Raw genomic sequence first — 19,425 nt, forward strand, 5'->3', positions numbered from 1 at the left:
TATTTTTATACTATTACCATTAAACATGGAATATATTGATTAATGATATATACATATATATATATATATATCTTAATGTGTAACATCTTATTTCTAACGTGTAATTGAAATCATAGACAGTGATTTATTATAATATTTATATTAATATTATTTTATCCACATTAATACTATTTTATTATATACATATTTTAGATTTCTTTTTTACATATATTTTTACATGTAAAAATTATATTGAATAATGTATTCACGAAAATTATTGAAAAATAATAAAAATTTTAATTTTAAATCTAATTATATATTTAAAAGATATTTAAATGAAGTTATTGATTCTCATAGTAATTATCGGGAAACTCAATTTGAACCTCTTCCAGAAAAAAAACCAATAAGAGTATCGTTTTTAACAGCTTTGCTTGTAAAAAATGTTAATAGTGAAATTTTCACTTATCCAGAACAAATATCTCTTAGATATGATGATTTTTCTAAATGGATAAAACCAATTGAAATTTATATATCAAGTTGTGTTCATAAAAAATTAGATAAAAATGAGATATTAAATGAACTTAGAAAACTTGAAGTATTTCGAACACATATTAGTGAAGAATATTTTGGTTTAACTTTATCAAACACAGAATCATTGAAATTAATAGAAACACTAAGTAGTTTACCTTGGTTAGGTACATATATAGTAAAAAATCATATTTCACCACTTCAAATAATTTCTAAATATGGATCAAAAAGTCAAAAAATGAAATATTATCCAAAAATTATGAATGGTGAAATGATTCCTACAGTATGTGTATATGAAGGTGATCGTGGAACAAATATCAATAGCATTCAAACTCTTGTTATGCAAGATAAAGAAAATTCATGGTTATTAAGTGGTGAAAAACATTATGTTGTTAATGGAGTAGATTCTAATCTATTCTTAGTTTTTGCAAAACATATGTCTTCAAAAATGACTGGAACAGATTCATTTTCTTTATTTTTAGTTGAACGTGATTTTGGAAATATAAATTGTACAAATGTATATGAAACAATTGGCAGATGTGAAATACCTACTTGTACAATTAATTTTAATGATACAATTGTACCTAGTGAAAATATCATTGGTACACCAGGTGATGGATTTAATATATTAATGGAATATTTAAAGCCTGGACAGCAAAATATATCTGCTCAAGCAATTAGTATTTTAAGAAACTTTATAAATATATTAATACCTGATATTTTACAAATGAGGCATTATGATAGAGATTTATATCAATTTGATATTGTGAAAAAAACTTTAAGTGAAATAATATTTTCTTTGTATACTATGGAAAGTATGACATATCTTACAAGTGGAATGATAGATGAATATGAAATTATAGATGCTGATTTAGAGCAAATTCTTACTGAAACATATTGTGCAAATAAGTGTTTAAAATGTATACAAGCAGGACTGCAATTAGTTGGTGCTCAAAGTTATATGAATAATAAATCATATTTAAAAGCATTTCATGATGCTATAGCTCTGACAACAATGGATATAAATAATTTAGATGCCAGTACATATGCAGCAGGACGTATTGTAAAAAGCATTGGACATACAATGATTGATCATATATTTAAAAAAAAAAATATTTTCCAATATCCTTTTTATAATATGCTAAGTTCAATATTTGTTCAAAATAGTTCAAAATTAAATGCTGATAAATATCTTCATCCATCATTATTTCATGCTAGTAGATATATGGAAGATTGTATAGATAAATTGAAAAACAGTATTTTAATATTATTGGAACGTAATGGGTCACAGGCTCTAGAACAATATATAGACTTGGAAAGATTAACTGAAATATTAATAGAAATATATGGAACATTTGCTAACTTATCACGTTCTTCAAGATCATATTGCATTGGTGCTCATAATGCAGATCTTGAAAAAGAAGTAGCACTTAAAATGACATTTGCAGCACATGCTAAAATATGTGAAATTTCAAAAGCTATAGAGAATGGTCCATTATTTAATGGTGATCAATGTCTCACAAGTGCAATGGACATTTTATATGAAAAACGTAAATATTGTATAAGTCATCCTTTGATTAAAACATTTTAAATATTTAATATAGTTTTTATAATAATTTAATTTTTGTTTTTAATATACTATAAAAAATAATTACAAATGATACATGAAATAAAAAATAAACAAACATTTCTATTAATGATTATGTATTTATATGTAAGTAGTAGTATATAATATTTCTTGTATTAATATACATTAGTATACATTAAATTTAAAAGCAAAATAAGATCTCTTTTTCATAATTATCCTAACATAACATTTTAAAGAGGTATTTTTAATGAATCTTATATTATAGGAATTAGAGATTTATTTTTATACACCAGTACTATGAATTCTAAAGTATACGCAAAAGGTGGACGGTATTCTTCTAAAAAAAAATTCAACTATAGTTTTTCTAAAATTGGAAGTTTGGAATTCTATTAAATTTATTTTTAATTGTAATATCACTATAATTTTTCTGCTTGAACAATAACATGTTCTTCCCTGTATAAATCCATTGGAGACCAACAACTTCTTACACAAGTATATATTAAAACAGTTCCAAATTCAATTTGAAAATTTTTTTCAACTCGTGGTTGAAGTATTAATTTGGAAATTAATGTAGGCAAAATTTGAACTTCAAATGTCATTTCACCTCCGCAATGTCTACATTTCCCAACACATCCACTGATAGGATATAATAATAATGGTGCAGAATTATCTCGGGAATATCTAAAAAATAATATAATATATATATATATAAAATTTGATAATAATATAGTATCTAATTAATATTTACATATATATTTTTACCGTAAAAGTTGACCAGGATTTTTCTGTATTTGAGTGATGAAATTATGAAACATTTCATCTCCATGCATTGGAATGCCTTTTTCATATTTTTCTGAATCTGTTTCTATAGTTTTACCTTCATCTATATCTGCTCCAGATTTTGATGATAAGTCTGGATTTTTATATTGATATTCCAAGAGTAAATCACATACATGTTGTGGCACATCTAGATTATAATCTTCTTCTTCGACGGAAAGAAATATTTCAACAAATGATAATTTTGTATCAATATTTGATTCTATTTGAATAGGAAATGGAGTTACTTCTCGCAATAAACTAATTAAATCACATTGAGGCTGGATTGGAGTATCAATACAAACAACTTCACTTTCTTCACCATCAATTTCAGCTGATGCTTGAGGAGAATCTAATCTACCCACAGCACCTACACCAACTGGAGATTCTATACTTGCTGGGCTAAAATAAATTAGATAATAAATAAATACATTTTTATAAATATTAATGTTTTTTAGCAATTTTTTATATACCTGTTTGCATTAGGATCATCAACATGTAATGCAGAAAATTCTTCTCTTATATTTTCATCTGCATCTTTTTGCAAAGAAAAATGAAAATCTGTCATATTATTTGGTAGTACATTATTTCCATTTTGTTCAGAATTATCATTCAAATTATCACCCCAATCATCTGCATCTGACAACCATGATGTTGTAGATGGTACTACTATGCTACTACTATCTAAAGCATTTGGTTTACATTCATCTTCTGATACTTGAACTCTTAAACAAGTCCAACTTTCATTTTGATTCCAACAATTTGGATTTATACAAGTAAAAATATAAAGTGTTCGATGATATTTAGAATTATCTAATGGAACATATAATTGAAGAGCCAAAAGTTGATACAATCTGCATAATCTACATTGTGGTAATGATAGTAAATTTTTTTCATAACAGTTCTACAAATAAAAACAATAAATATTAATTAATTAATATTAAGTAATTAATGTCTATATATATATATTTATTTATATATAAATATTATATATATATATTATTTAATAAAGTGTATATATGTATACATATATTTTATTAAGTTATTCAGAAATTAACAATAATTAATAAAATATTTAATAATTTTTAATAATTTAATAATTTTAATAATTAATTAAAAGTAATTAATGTTAAATTATTCATTTAAATTATATATTATAATTATATGATATTTAATATAAAAATAGTTTACATATAAAAAAAATTTAATGTAACTTAAAAATTTAAAAAATTTGATTAAATTTTTTAAATATTTTGTTTAATTAAAATTTTTTAAATACATTATTTGTTTAAATATAAATAACTAAAATTTAATTTTAATAAAGAAAAAGCTTACTGGAAATCCACCAATCTTATTTGTCATAAAATTAATATATGGTCGGTGTTTATCAGTAACGTATTCATCTTCGTATCCCAAGTACACTTTTGTTCGATTATCACAAGCCATTAAGTTTGATTAAAATTATTATATTTCTTCATTGGAAGACTTCGTAATAAGATAGAGAATATTTTAATTCTCAATTTATGTGCAATTGTATTCACTGGACAGCTGACAGGTATCAGCATCAGTTCACGCGTGCGCTTTTAACAGTATCCTACATCTCTTATCGATTTTTGATTACGTATAAGTAAATATTACGTAAAAAAATTAAATTTTATTTATACAATCTATATTTTAACGTATATAAAAATAATAATATTACAATATATTATCATTAAAAATAGCAATTTATGTATTTATTTTAATACATAATAAATGTTATAAAAATAATTCTAATTTATAACTTCTAGATTATACTTTGCGCTCAATAATCATTGTAACCAATAACATTTCTTTTGTCTTAAAGAAACAAAATCCCTAGAAATATAATTTTAACATTAAGTCAAATATTCAAATATTAAAATTTTTTACGTGAAAAAAAATTTAATAACTATATGTTAGAAATAAAATTTATTTAATAGTAATAAATAGATATTTTATTATTTTTTCTTGAATTAAATATATTGTGTAAAATAAAAATATATTTATAAATATATATTTTGAATGTAATTGTATCAATCTATAATTCATGAAAATTAGTATTAGTATTTAGTATTTATATTTTTACAAAAAAAAATTGTAATGAAAACTACATTTAGATTAGTGAGGACTCCGGATTGGTTATAATTTGTATTGTGTGACGTTTTTTAGATATAGCATAACTATACTTTTAAAACTGCTACATAGAAACATATCGCACTTTGTTTCTCGAAATCAATCGTTTTCTTTACAAAACGTGCTTATTTAAAAGCAAAACAATAAATCTAAATCGAACAACGAATATAGTAATAAAAACTATTGGTTGGGATGTCCGATTTTAGTTTGTGACGTCATGCGCAAAACAGTTCATTCCTCATTCCCTCCGTATATCTATCCAGCTGTCCGTGGTTTGGCAGTCCGGTGAACGAATTTCTCAGGGTGATCATTACGTAGGTTTTATGTTGGTGGCCTTTTCCACGATCGACAGTGGAAACTCAAGGTGTTAAAATATCAATACACAATCGAGTGCCAATTGGAAACCTGTTAGGTAGAACAAATTTTGAACAACCTATAACGGTATTGTGCGATAGGGTGGCCTTCGGACTGACAAAAGGTAAAGACGTACGCAGCAGAAACAACAGGCGTTCTTGTATATGTGACGAGGTTGTCGAAGTAACCGTCGTGTGGGACTGTGGTTTCTTTCATTGAGAAACAGCATTAACGTGAGCTGTGGACAGCATCGTTCTGGAATTTATTCGTATTAACGATTTGGGAGCGACGAGCCCATTTGTGAGGGATGTCTACCCCCGCAAGAAGGAGACTAATGAGAGATTTTAAGAGGTATAGTGATTTTCAAGATTTCTATGTCATTATTTCGTGTGTCATCCATCGCCATTGTAATTGAAATTTATATTATGCTGCCTGTAACCTTTTTGTACATTCTGAATCATTGAAAATTTTTTTCAACACTCATCAGGTTACAGAACGTTCGAACGTCATTGTAGCCCATCTTACAAAGTTATTATTAGGTGTTTATAATCATTTATTACGTTTCATTTGTATTCCTAACCAAATTTATCAAAGATTAATAGATAATTTGAAAAACTATATTTATTTTATTTAAAAAATAATAGAAAATAGTATGTCATTTATGAACAATTATGTTTTTGTTTATATTGTCACATTTTTTATTAGTTTTCATACATATTCGTTCAATTCGTAGAAAATTTTCTTAGATATTATAATTCAAAAATTATTTTATAAAATAATCTAAAAAAATAAATGATATTTTTAAATATATGATATTAATAGTTTTCATATAATTTTCATTATTTGTTTATTTACTTTTGTTACAAATATTTTTCAATAGAAAAAAGAATATAAATATATATATATATATGTATGTATATACATATATATATATATATATATATATATATATATAGTATTATTAAAAAATATAAAAAGGTATTGTTTTATATATAAAAGCATTGAAGCGACATTGAGACCTCTAAAAATCTAAATTTATTCTCTTTGTTAAATTTATATTAAGCAATTCTGAATAAGATAAATACTTTATAAGATAAATTTTTTAACAAAAAATTTTGATATTATATATTTTAAATAATAAAGTAATTATATTTAAATCCATTTTTTTTATTTATTATTTATTTTAATATATTATATATAAAAAATATTATAATATTACAAAAATATTATAAATATTAATATTTTTTTAATTATTATTATTATTAATTATGTAATTAATATTTTTATGAATAGATTACAAGAAGATCCACCCACTGGAGTATCAGGAGCACCTACAGACAATAATATTATGATATGGAATGCAGTTATATTTGGGTAAGAATATATATGAATATTTTTTAAAATAATAATTCAAATTTCAAATTGTAATTATTAAAAATAATTATATTTTTAATGCACATTTCATTATTTTTTTTAGACCACATGATACTCCATTTGAAGATGGTACCTTTAAACTTACAATAGAATTTACGGAAGAATATCCAAACAAACCACCTACAGTGAGATTTATTAGTAAGATGTTCCACCCTAATGTATATGCTGATGGAGGCATCTGTTTGGACATATTACAGAATCGTTGGAGCCCTACTTATGATGTGTCTGCTATTTTAACATCCATACAGGTATTTAAAACACCTGATAATTTACATCTATAATTAGTTCGAATCAATATTTCTCAAACATCTAATGACATTATTTTTTATTCTATTTGCATTTTATTTATTCTCATTAATTCATATATCACAATAAGAAATTGCATGCTAAATTTCATAAATTAATATAATAATAAGTAATAAAACAATAATAAATTTATTACAATTAACTGAGAAATATTAAAATATAATTATTAATTTTTATTTGTGCATATTATCATGTTTTTTTCTATAACATGAAATTAAGTTTTCTTATACAACAAATATATTTTGCATGGCAATTATTAAATGTTCACAATTGTTCAGAATAATTAAATGCTTATTTGTTTATTATTTATTATTAAAATAGAATATGCTTAATTTTCTATTGTTTTATAGAAATATATTAAGAATTGTTAAAATTTCACATAATTTCACATATAAAAATTCAAAAAATTTGTAAGTTTTTGTCTTAACAGCGGTTGCAATTCAGCAAAGTCTGATTCACTAAATTTGAAAGTTATTTGCATATGATGTTAGTATTAAATTTATGCTTGTAATTTATTTGACTTACGTGTGTACTTCTAATCACCAATACCAAGTAAGGGCATCATTTACTTATAATTATAGCCATGCTTCATTAAAGAATTTTGTATAATGAGTATGACTTATGTGGTTGCAGTCGCTGTTAAGTGACCCGAACCCGAATTCACCTGCCAACTCAATGGCAGCACAACTGTACAAAGAGAACCGACGTGAATACGAGAAGCGAGTGAAGGCTTGTGTGGAGCAGAGTTTTACGGATTAGTCGCAGGCGTTTCCACAATGCTATTGCAGCATCAATCAGCCACCTACAGCCATCAAATACAGTGGAGAACGTGCAGCCTTACCAAGAAGCTAACGCTAAATATTAGCATGTTTCTTCCTAAAGCTCTATTGAACTACCACAATGTGCAACATTAGACCGAATTTTTACGATGTTGAATAATAAATTATTATAAAATTGTGTATTTATTTATTTCGATATTTGATAACAAATCGACATTTGATTGAAATTAGTAATATTAAATGGTAGAAAATAATCGGTATTTGGCGCTTTTTGTTTTTGTGCTTCAAAGCAGTCTTTCATAAGCGTAGAAATATATTTCAATTAAATTTAAGTACTTCATATAGTACATAAATTCACTTATACATATAAATATATATATATATATATATATATATATATACATATATGTACACATGTATGTGTATAATATATATACGTATATATTATATGTGTATATATATGTATATATATATATATATATATATATATATATATATATATACACATATAATAAATACATAATTTCACTTTATAGTTTTATGGTTTTCTTTAAATTTTTGTGCTGTTTATGTTTAGAATAAACTTATGTTATATCATAACAAAGTCTAAAATATTTGTTACAGTCCCTTTTGGATGAACCAAATCCAAATTCTCCAGCAAATTCATTAGCTGCACGATTATATCAAGAAAATAAGCGGGAATATGAGAAGAGAGTAGATGCTATTGTAGAACAGTCTTGGTTGAACTTCCAAGAAAGTCATACAGAAGATAGCCGCTGACATTAAGTATGGTTCATTCAGAATTTTAAGGATGTTTATTTGAGTCTTTCTTTTTTAATTTTTTAATTCATGGCCTGAAATATTTTTCCATGCTAGTAAATCAAGACATTAAATCCTCCATTGTTCTACAGAATTTTTTTTATACACTCTAGTTTAAAGTGGTATTTAATTTTATAATATAAAAATAAAAAAATTTATTTAATATTAATTATGTTTCAAATATGTAAAAAAGTGTAGAACATTGGAGTGATGTGGAATTGTACTGTGCATTATGTGATCTTTATCTATAAACATAAATAAAATGTATATTATTTTGCTCATTTATAATTAGGAACCCAGTTATTACATAACAAAATTATAAAAATAAAAATATACATATAATTATCTGTTTTGTAACATTAATTTACATTACAATTAACAGCTACATATAAATATAAGATCCGCATAAAATAACTTTAAAACAAATAAATTAAATTACTAATATGTAATAAGAAAACTAAAAAATAATTTGTTTTAATTACAATTAAAATGTATAAATAATATAGTATAGAATTAAAATCAATAATCAATTTAAATAATAATACTATTAATAATTTCTTGTAATTTCCTAATAAAGTTGAAACATTATTCATAACAATATGCATTAATCTCATTTTATAAACAATAGATGGGGAAAAGGTAAACAAAAACCAAGACAGTTCTCATAATAAAAATTATTGAATTTAATAAAAACATTAAAATCGTTTTTTATAAACATGTTTAATAAAAAATTTGTTTATAATTATGCAAAGCATTATTTAAATTGTTTTTAAAAAACAATATGCTTTGCTATATGTTAGAGTTTTTATTCAACTATAAAAAATTATATCTTATTAAATATATTGTACATTATATATTAAAGAGAATTTATATCCTAAAAATACAATGTTCATATGTACAAAATAAATTCTCATCAATAAACAAAGTTATACATATAATTTCTTTTTAGAGATTCTATGTATAATTTTCATTTATGTATGTAATTTTATAAACTTTATGCAATCATAAGAATCTATACTTCTTATATAAATATACATTTTGCAAATAATGCAACAGAATTTTATAAATGAAACTTAATACATAATGAATTAATGACAATCACTAATAAGATTTTATATACTATAATACAAACTAATTAAAAAAGATGTTGATCTTAAGTCATTTTATTCATGACACAATTAATTTATGTTACAAAAATTCCTTTTTTTCTTTTAATACTGCTATTGTAATTTAAATATGAAATATATTATATTTTAGATAATTACCATAGATAAATGGTATTTACACACACATTATTGCTCAAGAGTATAGAGGCCTATTAATTTTTCAATAATTTTTGAATAAATATAAAGCAATTTTAAAACATATTTTTTTTACAAAGTATCTATTTTACTGTAATTATTTAGTTTTGTCACAATATTTACAATAGCCAATATTATACAAATATAATTTATCTGCTACTGTAGTTGATTATATGATAGTTCACACGCATATCTATACAATTATATATTTAATAACAGAATAATTTTGTTTTTTTTTATGAAACTATTATTTTTTTCATTAATTCACAAATCACAAATCAATCTGCTTAATAAGATTTCAGAAAGTACTTAAAATATATCATAGAAGCTGTCTTTAAATTGAATTAAGTCTTCCAAAATATTTAAATTGCTCACCAATTTTCTCCTGCTACGATTTTTCTTCTTTTTCTTTGTTATACCTTTCTAATTCTTTTAAGAACTGAGCTTTAGGTTTCATAACATTTGGTCTGTCTCCTCTACATTTTGGACAAAACCATTTGCCTTTTGGTTTGGTACTTAATGAAACACATGAAAAATGGAACCATTCTATAGGACATAAGTCATTATCACATAATATCATTTCTCCATATGATATTTGGTCACAGAGGCAATATGTTGGTTCATCTGGATCTATTGCAAGATCATCCTCTGGTGGTGGTGGAGTATCTTCACGATGTTGATTTTGCTGATTACCTTGTCTAGATTTTCTTTTCTTTTTCTTACCAGTATTAGTAGTAGTTGTTTTCTTTTGATTACCATTACTTGTATTTGATAAAGAATTTGAACGTGTTTCTGTCATTACAATCATATCCATAGTATTGGAAGACTCAACCATTGTTTCTGTTCTTGTCCTTCTAGCTCTTTTTGGTTGTCTTTCTGAATTATTTGCATTACCAGAAGAATTAGAAGTCACATTTGTGTTTGTTTCACGAATTGATTCATTATTTTCTTGTTCTTTTCCAAAATCTATAAAAAATTTAAAATATAAAAAATATTGGTAATTGTTTACTTTTATGAAATATACATAATTAACAAAAAAAAGCTATACCAAGATTACGATAATCTAAATCTAATTGTCTGGATTTATTTTCAATAAGATCTTGAACTTGTTGAACTATTTGCAATTTTTCATCTCCTATTTCTTGTGCTGCAATCAAGGCTTGTTGAAGTCTTAAAAGTGCTCTTCTTTTAACTGTCAAATCTGTATCATTTCGCAATGCTTCTTGCTGTTGATCTACCTCCCGTAAATATGCTAAATTAAATTAGAAAAATATATATAAAAATATATATATAATTAGAAAAATATTGTAAGTTAATTAAATAAAATATATTATAATTTTTTTTATAAAAATTTAAATAAAATGAAAAACAAAAATTAAATTTTTTTTCACGATATAATAAAGTAAAAAATAATAGATACATATTCAAATTAATATTTATTTTACAAAGAAATGTAAATTTTTATAATTTAAATATCATTGAATTCTTTATTATATCTATTTTTTTATTTTTATGCATTTATATATTATATTTTATGAAAACATTTATGAATTTTTCAATTCAAAAAAATTATTTGTAATAAAAATGTATCAATAATATACTATGAACTTTTTAAACTTAATTTTAATTACTTTGACAAGTGGCATCAAGTTCTCGAAGCCGGGAAACATGTCTTTGTAAATCATTTGGTAAGTTTTCTACACAATCTAAATAATTTTCAATATATGTTGCAGAATATAAAGCTTCGACTACAGCTTGATTTAACATCTTCTTTCTTTTATAAATTTCCTTCGACGGTTAAAAAATAAAAATGATCCATTTAATGACAAATTCTTGAATGTCACTGTATTAGATTTTCGAACTTGTCGCACCATTTATACAGATATGTATTATCACTTCATTTATAATTACACCAATCAAGATCAATCAAATCATACAGAATATAAGTAAACTTTTATAAGACTTTTTTAGATACTCCATCTGTATTTATGACAAGGAACAAACATGGCTGCTGGTTTCTAAGAGAATTCTACATCTTTATCTTTTGAAACAAGACATAAATCTATCATAAATAATGCTATTTTAATTTAAAAAAATTTTATAAATGTATTTCAATAAACAAAATCACATGCGAGGCACTATAAAATGCAATTATATTATACATAAGTAAAAATTTACTATAAATAATTGGCAAGCATGGAATATTAAAAATCTTTATAAAATACATAGTTATAATATAATTAAAGATGAGATTTATAAAATTACATATATATATATATATATCTATAAAATTATATATATAATTTTTCATATCTATTTTAGATTATGAATAACAGTTATAAAGTTTGGTAATAAAGTGACATAAATCATTATATTAAAATTATGATTATTTCATATTGTATTAACAATTTTTAATTATATTCATTACAAAAAATAATTTACAAAACTTTTTTATATGTTAAAAAAGTATTCAATTATAATTTATTTTTTTATGATAAAGAATTTGTAATTTAAACATTGATTTGACTAGTTATTCTGACGTCAAAATTTGTAGTACAACCTACCAATCCCGTATCACAACCCTATTTGATTTCGTTCGGTAAGTAGAAGAAAGAGTCGTGTTTGTGTTCTTGCGTGCCGCAAAAACTGCGCGACGGTTGTTCTAAAAGTATTCGTTTCCTTGTATTTAAATTTTAGAAGATGACATCCACAGGAACCTTTCAAGGATTTAGCGATGAGAAGAAGAAATCTAGCAAGTAAGTGACAAGCTTATATTTACGATTTATTTATACAAATATTATATTAAGAAATCCTATTTTCCTTCTGCCAGTAGTGTATCGTTTATTTATTTTAACCTGTAAAAGATTAAACCTTTTACAATAAAAATATATTTTTGACATTATTAATTATTTCTAAAAACAATTATTAAAAAATTTGATCTTTTAACAGTTTAAATTTTATTATTTGATAGGTTTTTTATTTGTATTATTTTGAAGGATTATATTTTTATATAAAATAAAAATATTTATTTATTATTTATATAAAATATTAATTCAATAATAATAAAAATAAATTAATGGCGTCTTGTTGGTTACTGATTTTTTTGTTATGCATGGTGCGTCAGTTTGAACCGGTCATAACTGGACAATCCATGAACCTTTTTTCGTATTGGTAAAGTTTTGATAAATTGAAAATTATGAAAATTAGGAACATTTATTTGCAATTTAAATATAAATTAATGTATATTTTGAAGAAGTTTAATAAATTATGTATTTACGTAAATGAAAAATATAAATAAAAATTCTTCTATAATGAATGTCATTTACAATTACATTTGTTGAATTTAATATTAACTTTAAATCAAATATTTATAAATTTTCTATAATGTTATTTATTATTATTATTATTATTAAAAAATGGTTGCAATTTTCAATTTTTTAAAATATTGCATTAGATATAATTTTGAAGATAAGTAAAATGTATAATCTTTTTTATTTTAATTTATTTCAAATTTTTTGAAAAAACAAAATTTCAATTCTAATAAATTATTTATGTAAAAATTCCATTATATATAAATTTATTATGATAAGATTTAACTGTTGCGTCGAGTGAGGATTATCGCGTCGGTAATATCTTAAATAAAATGTAAGTGCAAAGAAATGGCAATAGATAGCGCTCGCTGTGTCATTTGTGTTATAAATTTCAAAAATTCGATTGCAATATTTAGTAGAATTCTATTTTTTAATATTTTAAGTTATAATATATTATATTATAAATATATAAGTATATATTTATAATAAATATTTAAAAATATTTATATAAATTTATATAAATTTTATTTTTAATAGATGATTTCTTATTTGATTTGATGATATCTTATCAATAATAATATTGATAAATAAATGATAATATCACAACTATAATTTCTAAAATTATTTTTAAATTGATTTTAATAACTAATAATTAATGATTAAATTTATTTTATAGAATAAGGATTTTTATTATATTATGTTATTAATTTCATTTGTGTCATGTATAATATAAAATATAAATATTATAATTAAGAAAGTATATGTAGTTTATTAATCTTTTCTTATTTTGTAAAATGTTGGTGAGTGAGTTTGCTTTAGCAATATCATATTTCTGACATTTTTAAAAAAAAAGTTAGTGGTTTACCACAGATAGCGGCGAAACATTGCAATGTATGTTTCTAATAAAAGAGTATTTGATTTATTGATAAAATGAAAAAATAAAAAATATATATAAGATATAAAGATAAATTTTAAACAAGTATTTTATTATTTCTGACGATACACAACTGGTTTTAATATAAATCTCTAACTAATTTTAATAAATTATAAAACATATAGATTAAAATTATATAGATTATATATAGATTAAAATTACTCGATTTTCGTAATGGTAATAACGGAAAATAACAAAAACTTTATTTGTTTATTTATATATTTCAAAAAAATGAATATTTTTAATAGTCATTATATGAGAGAAAAACATACATAAATAATATCTTTTTTTTTTTGTAAATAATTTCTTGAAATGCATTCGAATATACATAGTTCTGAAACACGAGTCATGTTGTGACTCATTCGGCATTGTATAGTTCTTAGCATGTTGCATAGAGGCGTGTACATTTAGGTTCGAAGCTTCATAATTGCATGGATACAATATTGTATCCGTATTCTTTATTCTGTCTGTTTCTATTTGTTTCATTTTCGAATATTCTTGTAATATTCGTTTTTGTATGTATGATCTTTGTTATGAACAGATAATATAGTATGCATTAGAAAAAAAGAATAGTATAATTATTAGAGATTTTCAATAAATATTTGATTATTGAATTTTAATAAATAAATATTATTTTTTAATATTTATTTTATAAAATAGAAATAGTTATTGATACTTTTGCTGTTTTTTATTCAATATTTTTTTATAATCTCAAGTTTAGAAATCTACGATTTTAACGAATAATTGAAATATTAGAGAATTATTTTATGTATAATCATAAACAAATGGTATCAATACTTCTATTTATGGACAAATGCAAGGTATTCTCATGTCTAAGAAAATCCGTAAAGAGTACGATTCAAAGGATAAATATAACCTCTGTTGCTGACTAGACCGAAGAAATAACCAAAGGGAGTTGTCTCTGTAGATCGTGTCCGTGACTGTACTTAAGGACACATCCCTCGAGGTTGTCCACATAGTATTTCGCAGGCGTTGAATAAACCGGCTTAAAGCCTCGTGCACACGTGCACGAGGATCATTTCTCCCTACGCAAGTTAGCGCTTGCGACGTCGTCGATCTCTCTACCGTCAGTGGATTTCACGATTGTACAGAACACGGCACGCTTCCTTTCCTGCTTCTCGACTTTTTGGAGGTGGCGCCTCCTCGTGTAGCGTGTGTTAGTTTCCCTCCGCTTTTCTATCTGTGATCTTTCTCTCTCATATTCGTTAGTGCGTATGTGCGACAAAGAAAGAAACGGAAGAGGAACTCGAGCCGCGGCGTGATCCAGCCTGATTGACCCACGTCGTAGACTTGCTTGTACGTGCATAACCGGCACGAATTGTCGCGTCGTGACATCGAAACGCATTATTGTGTAATTTTCAAGTTGGAAAGTATAAAAGAAGTCTTTTTTATCCGCGATTAAGGAAAAATGTGGGCTGGCCAAGACGATACACAGCGTTTCAAAACCAGGTTTGTGCCACAAGTATTTTTTTTTTGGTGACCTTTTTTCCGTGTTTTTCATTGATTATGTTCCAACATGCAACCCTTTTTCTCATTTATGTTTTGACAGTCCATTTTTAACCTCGAAAAATTTTTTTTTCAAATTTGCTCGATCAAGAGTTTGATAATCTTTTCTCTATCGAATAATCGAAATTATATTTTCATAAATGCGATAGAGTCGTTATCACGAATTGATGTGATAGAATCAAGCGCGAATTCAACGGCTGGCGCGTTCCGTGTCCCCGCCTGTTGCTTTTCTCGCATGTGCTCTCTGTTTTATCGATCGAATACTCTTTGTGAAATTTTCTTTCGTTTATTTTTACAATTCTATCTTTGTGATGGTTCAACGGTTCATCAAAACTATTATTTGGAACATCTGTCGTATTTTGTGTTCGGCGATACAAATATCTGTCCTTGCGATTTCGATCGACATATGTTCGGATTATTCCGAATAGAATAAATATTTATTATTAACTTTTTCGTATGTGCTATTACTATAATTTAATAATCTTGATTCAAAAATCTAAGATACATATAATATATAGAAATATAAGTTCTTTATCATATATTTAAATTATATAAAAATTATAAAATTTCGATAGAAATTCTTCATTGATATCTAATAATATTATGATTTGTAATTTGTCAATTGATAAATTTCGATTTTCAATCGAATAATGATTTACGATTTTAAAAAGAATAGGAATTTCGAAGTCTATAGTTTCTATTTTTGTGAGATATTTGTATGGAACAAGAATATTCGCACCACTTTCAGACACGAAACAGTACAAAGATTAATGCCAGTGTAACGAGAGCGAGTTAGTGGACAGACATACTTCCATCTCTTCCTATCATATTTATAAGTTTACGGAATCATACTATTCTATAAGTGAAATTTCAAATTTCATAAGATCTAAGAATATGAAAGATATAGTTTTCTTTCGCAATTTTATATAAACAACAAAAAAATAATGGGAGAAGAGAATATAATATGATAAAGAAATATAATGTGATATAATATAATATATATATGTATGTATATATGAAAATTTTAATCATATTTTAATGAATTTTATAAATCATTCCAATCTATAAATAATTCAATACAATAACATATTCATATATATTTATATAAAAATATTGATATTATTGATATGATTGAGTCATTTAAAGCTTAATTAATCTATATTTATCTATAACTAATTAATATACGAATGATATTTTGGGAAATTCTTTATTTTCATTTTTTCATTTGGAATATATAATTATTGGTAAGTGATATAAAATTGCTATTTATGAATCGTTTAAAAATTATACATATATATCTGTAAAATTTATATAATTATGCTTTTATTTTATGATTATATTATAATATAATTTTAAATATATACTATATAAAGAGACATTAAAGGCAAGGCGATTGTGACACGATTCACTTTGTCGTGTAGGTAGAACTCGTTTTTAAACAAGACTCTGTACTGTACATTCATGTGACCGGATTTCACTGAATATCATATCGAACATTCGTGAATAACAGTCTCGTGGTATCACACTCTGGTGTGTGCATTATATTCTTCATTTTTATGTATTCAATTTTCCATAAACAAAGCAAAGTTCCATAAACAGCACCAATGTTCATACATTAAATAATTATAAATTTATAAATTTTATTTCATTTTTAAAAACAGGAAATATATTCTTTTATTGTAATTATTTTTATTATAATTTAATTACAAAAATTTTTAATAAAATATTGTAATTTTTAAAAATTAGACAAAATTAGAATTGAATACGAAGCTCAGGAAATTTCAATAGCCAAAATCATTATTATATGCTTGATACAAATCCCTCCAAAAATTTAAAAATAATTTTAAAATAATATTATTTATGTTATTTTTCTATAAAATTCTCTTTACGTATATTTTTTTCAAATATTAACATTTAAAAATACTTTTTTTTTTTCAAAATACTTATAAAAGATTTGATCTAATCGGATAAATTTTGAAATACTCGCGAGTTACTTAATTCCATCACTATATATACATATCGATGTAGGAAACGAAGCGTTATTACACATTGATATACCTTTATAACCTCATGTTAGTGATATTCAATGTCTCGTCGAAGTGAATGCAGGTGATTTATTTACGAAAGACATCGAGGCTGGTCATTAAATCCGTTAACAAGTCAGACTCCACTATTCTATCGCGTATCGAGCATCGACCTTTCCAGTCACCGTCGTTTTTTCGATTTATCAATTTTTTTCCCCCCGCTTTTCCTTGTTCTCTTTCCGTCGTCTAATTGCTGTCAATTTTCTAGGGAGGGTCGCTCGTACAGGCTGATGATCACTCAAGATAATAATGATCATTCTCGTGGTGACTTGTAGTGTCTCGCGTGGGTGTTTCGCGCGACCATTCTCCTTCCTTCTTGTTTGGAAAGACAAAGAAGGATCGTGCTCGTTCTTGCTTTGTGAGGAACACAAAGAATCTGCGTTGATCTTCGAACCCGACCCGGACAAGTCTCTTACTTTGTTCGTCAAGATCATGGAGAGCACAGGACGTTGATAATGAAAAGATATTCCGGTTGATACACGTCGATAGGATCTGTGTCGCGTTCCACCGGCAATCGAGGAAGTCGTAGAAGAAATTGTCGAGCGGTGACATCGTTTTAATGGATGTAGGAATTGCCGCGTGCGGCGAGGAGAATATGGTATGATTTATGATCCTCGCGGGTTGATAGCACGAGTAAGGTAAAGCATTCTCTTCGTTGAATGTTAAATGAGAATTGGAGCTGAAGGAATGCTTCTCGCGCGTAATTGATAATAATAATCTCCAATGTGATTTCGAAGGAAATTTAATTTAGATCGAGTTAAAAATTTTTTATTTATTTTTCAAATCTAAAATTTTTTCTCACTACATTTTTGAGATAGAGGAACGATTCTTGAGATTTCAATCTTTAAATTTTGACAAACAAAATTTTACCTTTTGTATCTTTAATTTCGAAATCATCCAGACGTTTTCTGCAAATTCTTATCAACCAAATTCCCATCACAATAGGAAACTTCTTCGAAACGTTAAAGCACTTTCTCCACGAACTTATCGCTCTGCATAAACATTGTATATACGTGCCCGTCTTACCGATCGCACGCACGCGCTCGCGCGGTCGATGAATGAAAACGATTTCCATTCATTTCCATTGCTTTTTCATCCACGTTATTCTTTATTCCATTCCATGGGCGTGTCGCGTTTCATCCGATACATCGCGACTGGAGCCGTGTCGTACCTAGTGATGGGATCAAGTATCTAGCGAGTAGATTTGAACTATAATCGGATTCGAAACTTTTACTTTGTTCGCGTATGTGAACAACAATTCGATTCTTTTTAACATCGAAGTATTTGTAAACATCTTTTTGATAGAAATAAATATATTTCTTTCCAGAATAAATGTATTTCAAGTATAGTTATTGAAATCTTATTGCTTTTGAGTAGTATTCGTGGAACGAGACACGAATATCGAAATTGATTCGGATTTGTAGATACGTATCGAACTTGATCCCATCCTTAGTCGTTGCACACGCATCCGTGCAAAATGCGCGACACACGGTGTGCTCGTTGGTGTCCTG

At 25.2% G+C, this 19,425-nt stretch overlaps 5 protein-coding genes across 13 annotated transcripts in view; 3 read left to right on the plus strand and 2 right to left on the minus strand.

Moving 5' to 3' along the window:
• Positions 1-59: 59 nt before the first annotated feature.
• LOC108000128 (complex I assembly factor ACAD9, mitochondrial) lies at positions 60-2,128 on the plus strand. Its single transcript, XM_017060316.3, has one exon. The coding sequence runs from the start codon at positions 239-241 to the stop codon at positions 2,096-2,098; it is 1,860 nt and encodes a 619-aa protein (XP_016915805.1). The 5' UTR covers positions 60-238; the 3' UTR covers positions 2,099-2,128.
• A 66-nt stretch (positions 2,129-2,194) lies between these two features.
• On the minus strand, positions 2,195-4,389 carry LOC108000136 (programmed cell death protein 2-like). The gene is made up of 4 exons (XM_017060329.3): positions 4,247-4,389; positions 3,385-3,815; positions 2,858-3,313; positions 2,195-2,776 (listed from the first exon to the last, which is right to left on the minus strand). The coding sequence occupies exons 1-4, from the start codon at positions 4,355-4,357 to the stop codon at positions 2,512-2,514; spliced, it is 1,263 nt and encodes a 420-aa protein (XP_016915818.1). The 5' UTR covers positions 4,358-4,389; the 3' UTR covers positions 2,195-2,511.
• A 1,239-nt stretch (positions 4,390-5,628) lies between these two features.
• LOC108000094 (ubiquitin-conjugating enzyme E2-17 kDa) lies at positions 5,629-9,105 on the plus strand. Of its 3 annotated transcripts, none has more exons than XM_017060275.3 (4): positions 5,629-5,770; positions 6,713-6,793; positions 6,897-7,101; positions 8,563-9,105. In XM_017060275.3, exons 1-4 carry the CDS (start codon positions 5,727-5,729, stop codon positions 8,716-8,718), a joined length of 486 nt encoding a protein of 161 aa, XP_016915764.1. In that variant the 5' UTR covers positions 5,629-5,726; the 3' UTR covers positions 8,719-9,105. The 3 variants fall into 3 exon arrangements, with proteins under 3 accessions (XP_016915764.1, XP_016915773.1, XP_061929731.1); XM_017060284.3 differs by lacking the exon at positions 8,563-9,105 and adding an exon at positions 7,793-8,117; XM_062073747.1 differs by lacking the exon at positions 5,629-5,770 and adding an exon at positions 6,431-6,561.
• Positions 9,106-9,419: 314 nt separating this feature from the next.
• On the minus strand, positions 9,420-12,557 carry LOC108000113 (inhibitor of growth protein 1). The gene is made up of 3 exons (XM_017060295.3): positions 11,690-12,557; positions 11,107-11,310; positions 9,420-11,024 (listed from the first exon to the last, which is right to left on the minus strand). The coding sequence occupies exons 1-3, from the start codon at positions 11,823-11,825 to the stop codon at positions 10,447-10,449; spliced, it is 918 nt and encodes a 305-aa protein (XP_016915784.1). The 5' UTR covers positions 11,826-12,557; the 3' UTR covers positions 9,420-10,446.
• Positions 12,558-12,651: 94 nt separating this feature from the next.
• LOC108000035 (microtubule-associated protein Jupiter) overlaps positions 12,652-19,425 on the plus strand; it is a 70,771-nt gene continuing 63,997 nt past the window's right edge. For 4 of the 7 annotated variants that reach the window (XR_009829491.1, XM_062073739.1, XM_062073742.1 and 1 more), the window contains exon 1: positions 12,652-12,814. Coding sequence is in view for 6 of the 7 variants with exons in the window: in XM_062073739.1 (XP_061929723.1) it covers positions 12,759-12,814 (56 nt within the window). In the remaining variant the exon portion in view is untranslated. Of the gene's footprint in view, positions 12,815-14,339; positions 15,774-19,425 lie in introns of those variants that run through there. The other 3 variants (XM_062073740.1, XM_062073743.1, XM_062073745.1) reach the window with 1 other exon arrangement.

This window comes from Apis cerana, linkage group LG4 (genome assembly GCF_029169275.1).
Source record: "Apis cerana isolate GH-2021 linkage group LG4, AcerK_1.0, whole genome shotgun sequence".
NCBI classification, from domain to species: Eukaryota; Metazoa; Arthropoda; class Insecta; order Hymenoptera; family Apidae; genus Apis; species Apis cerana.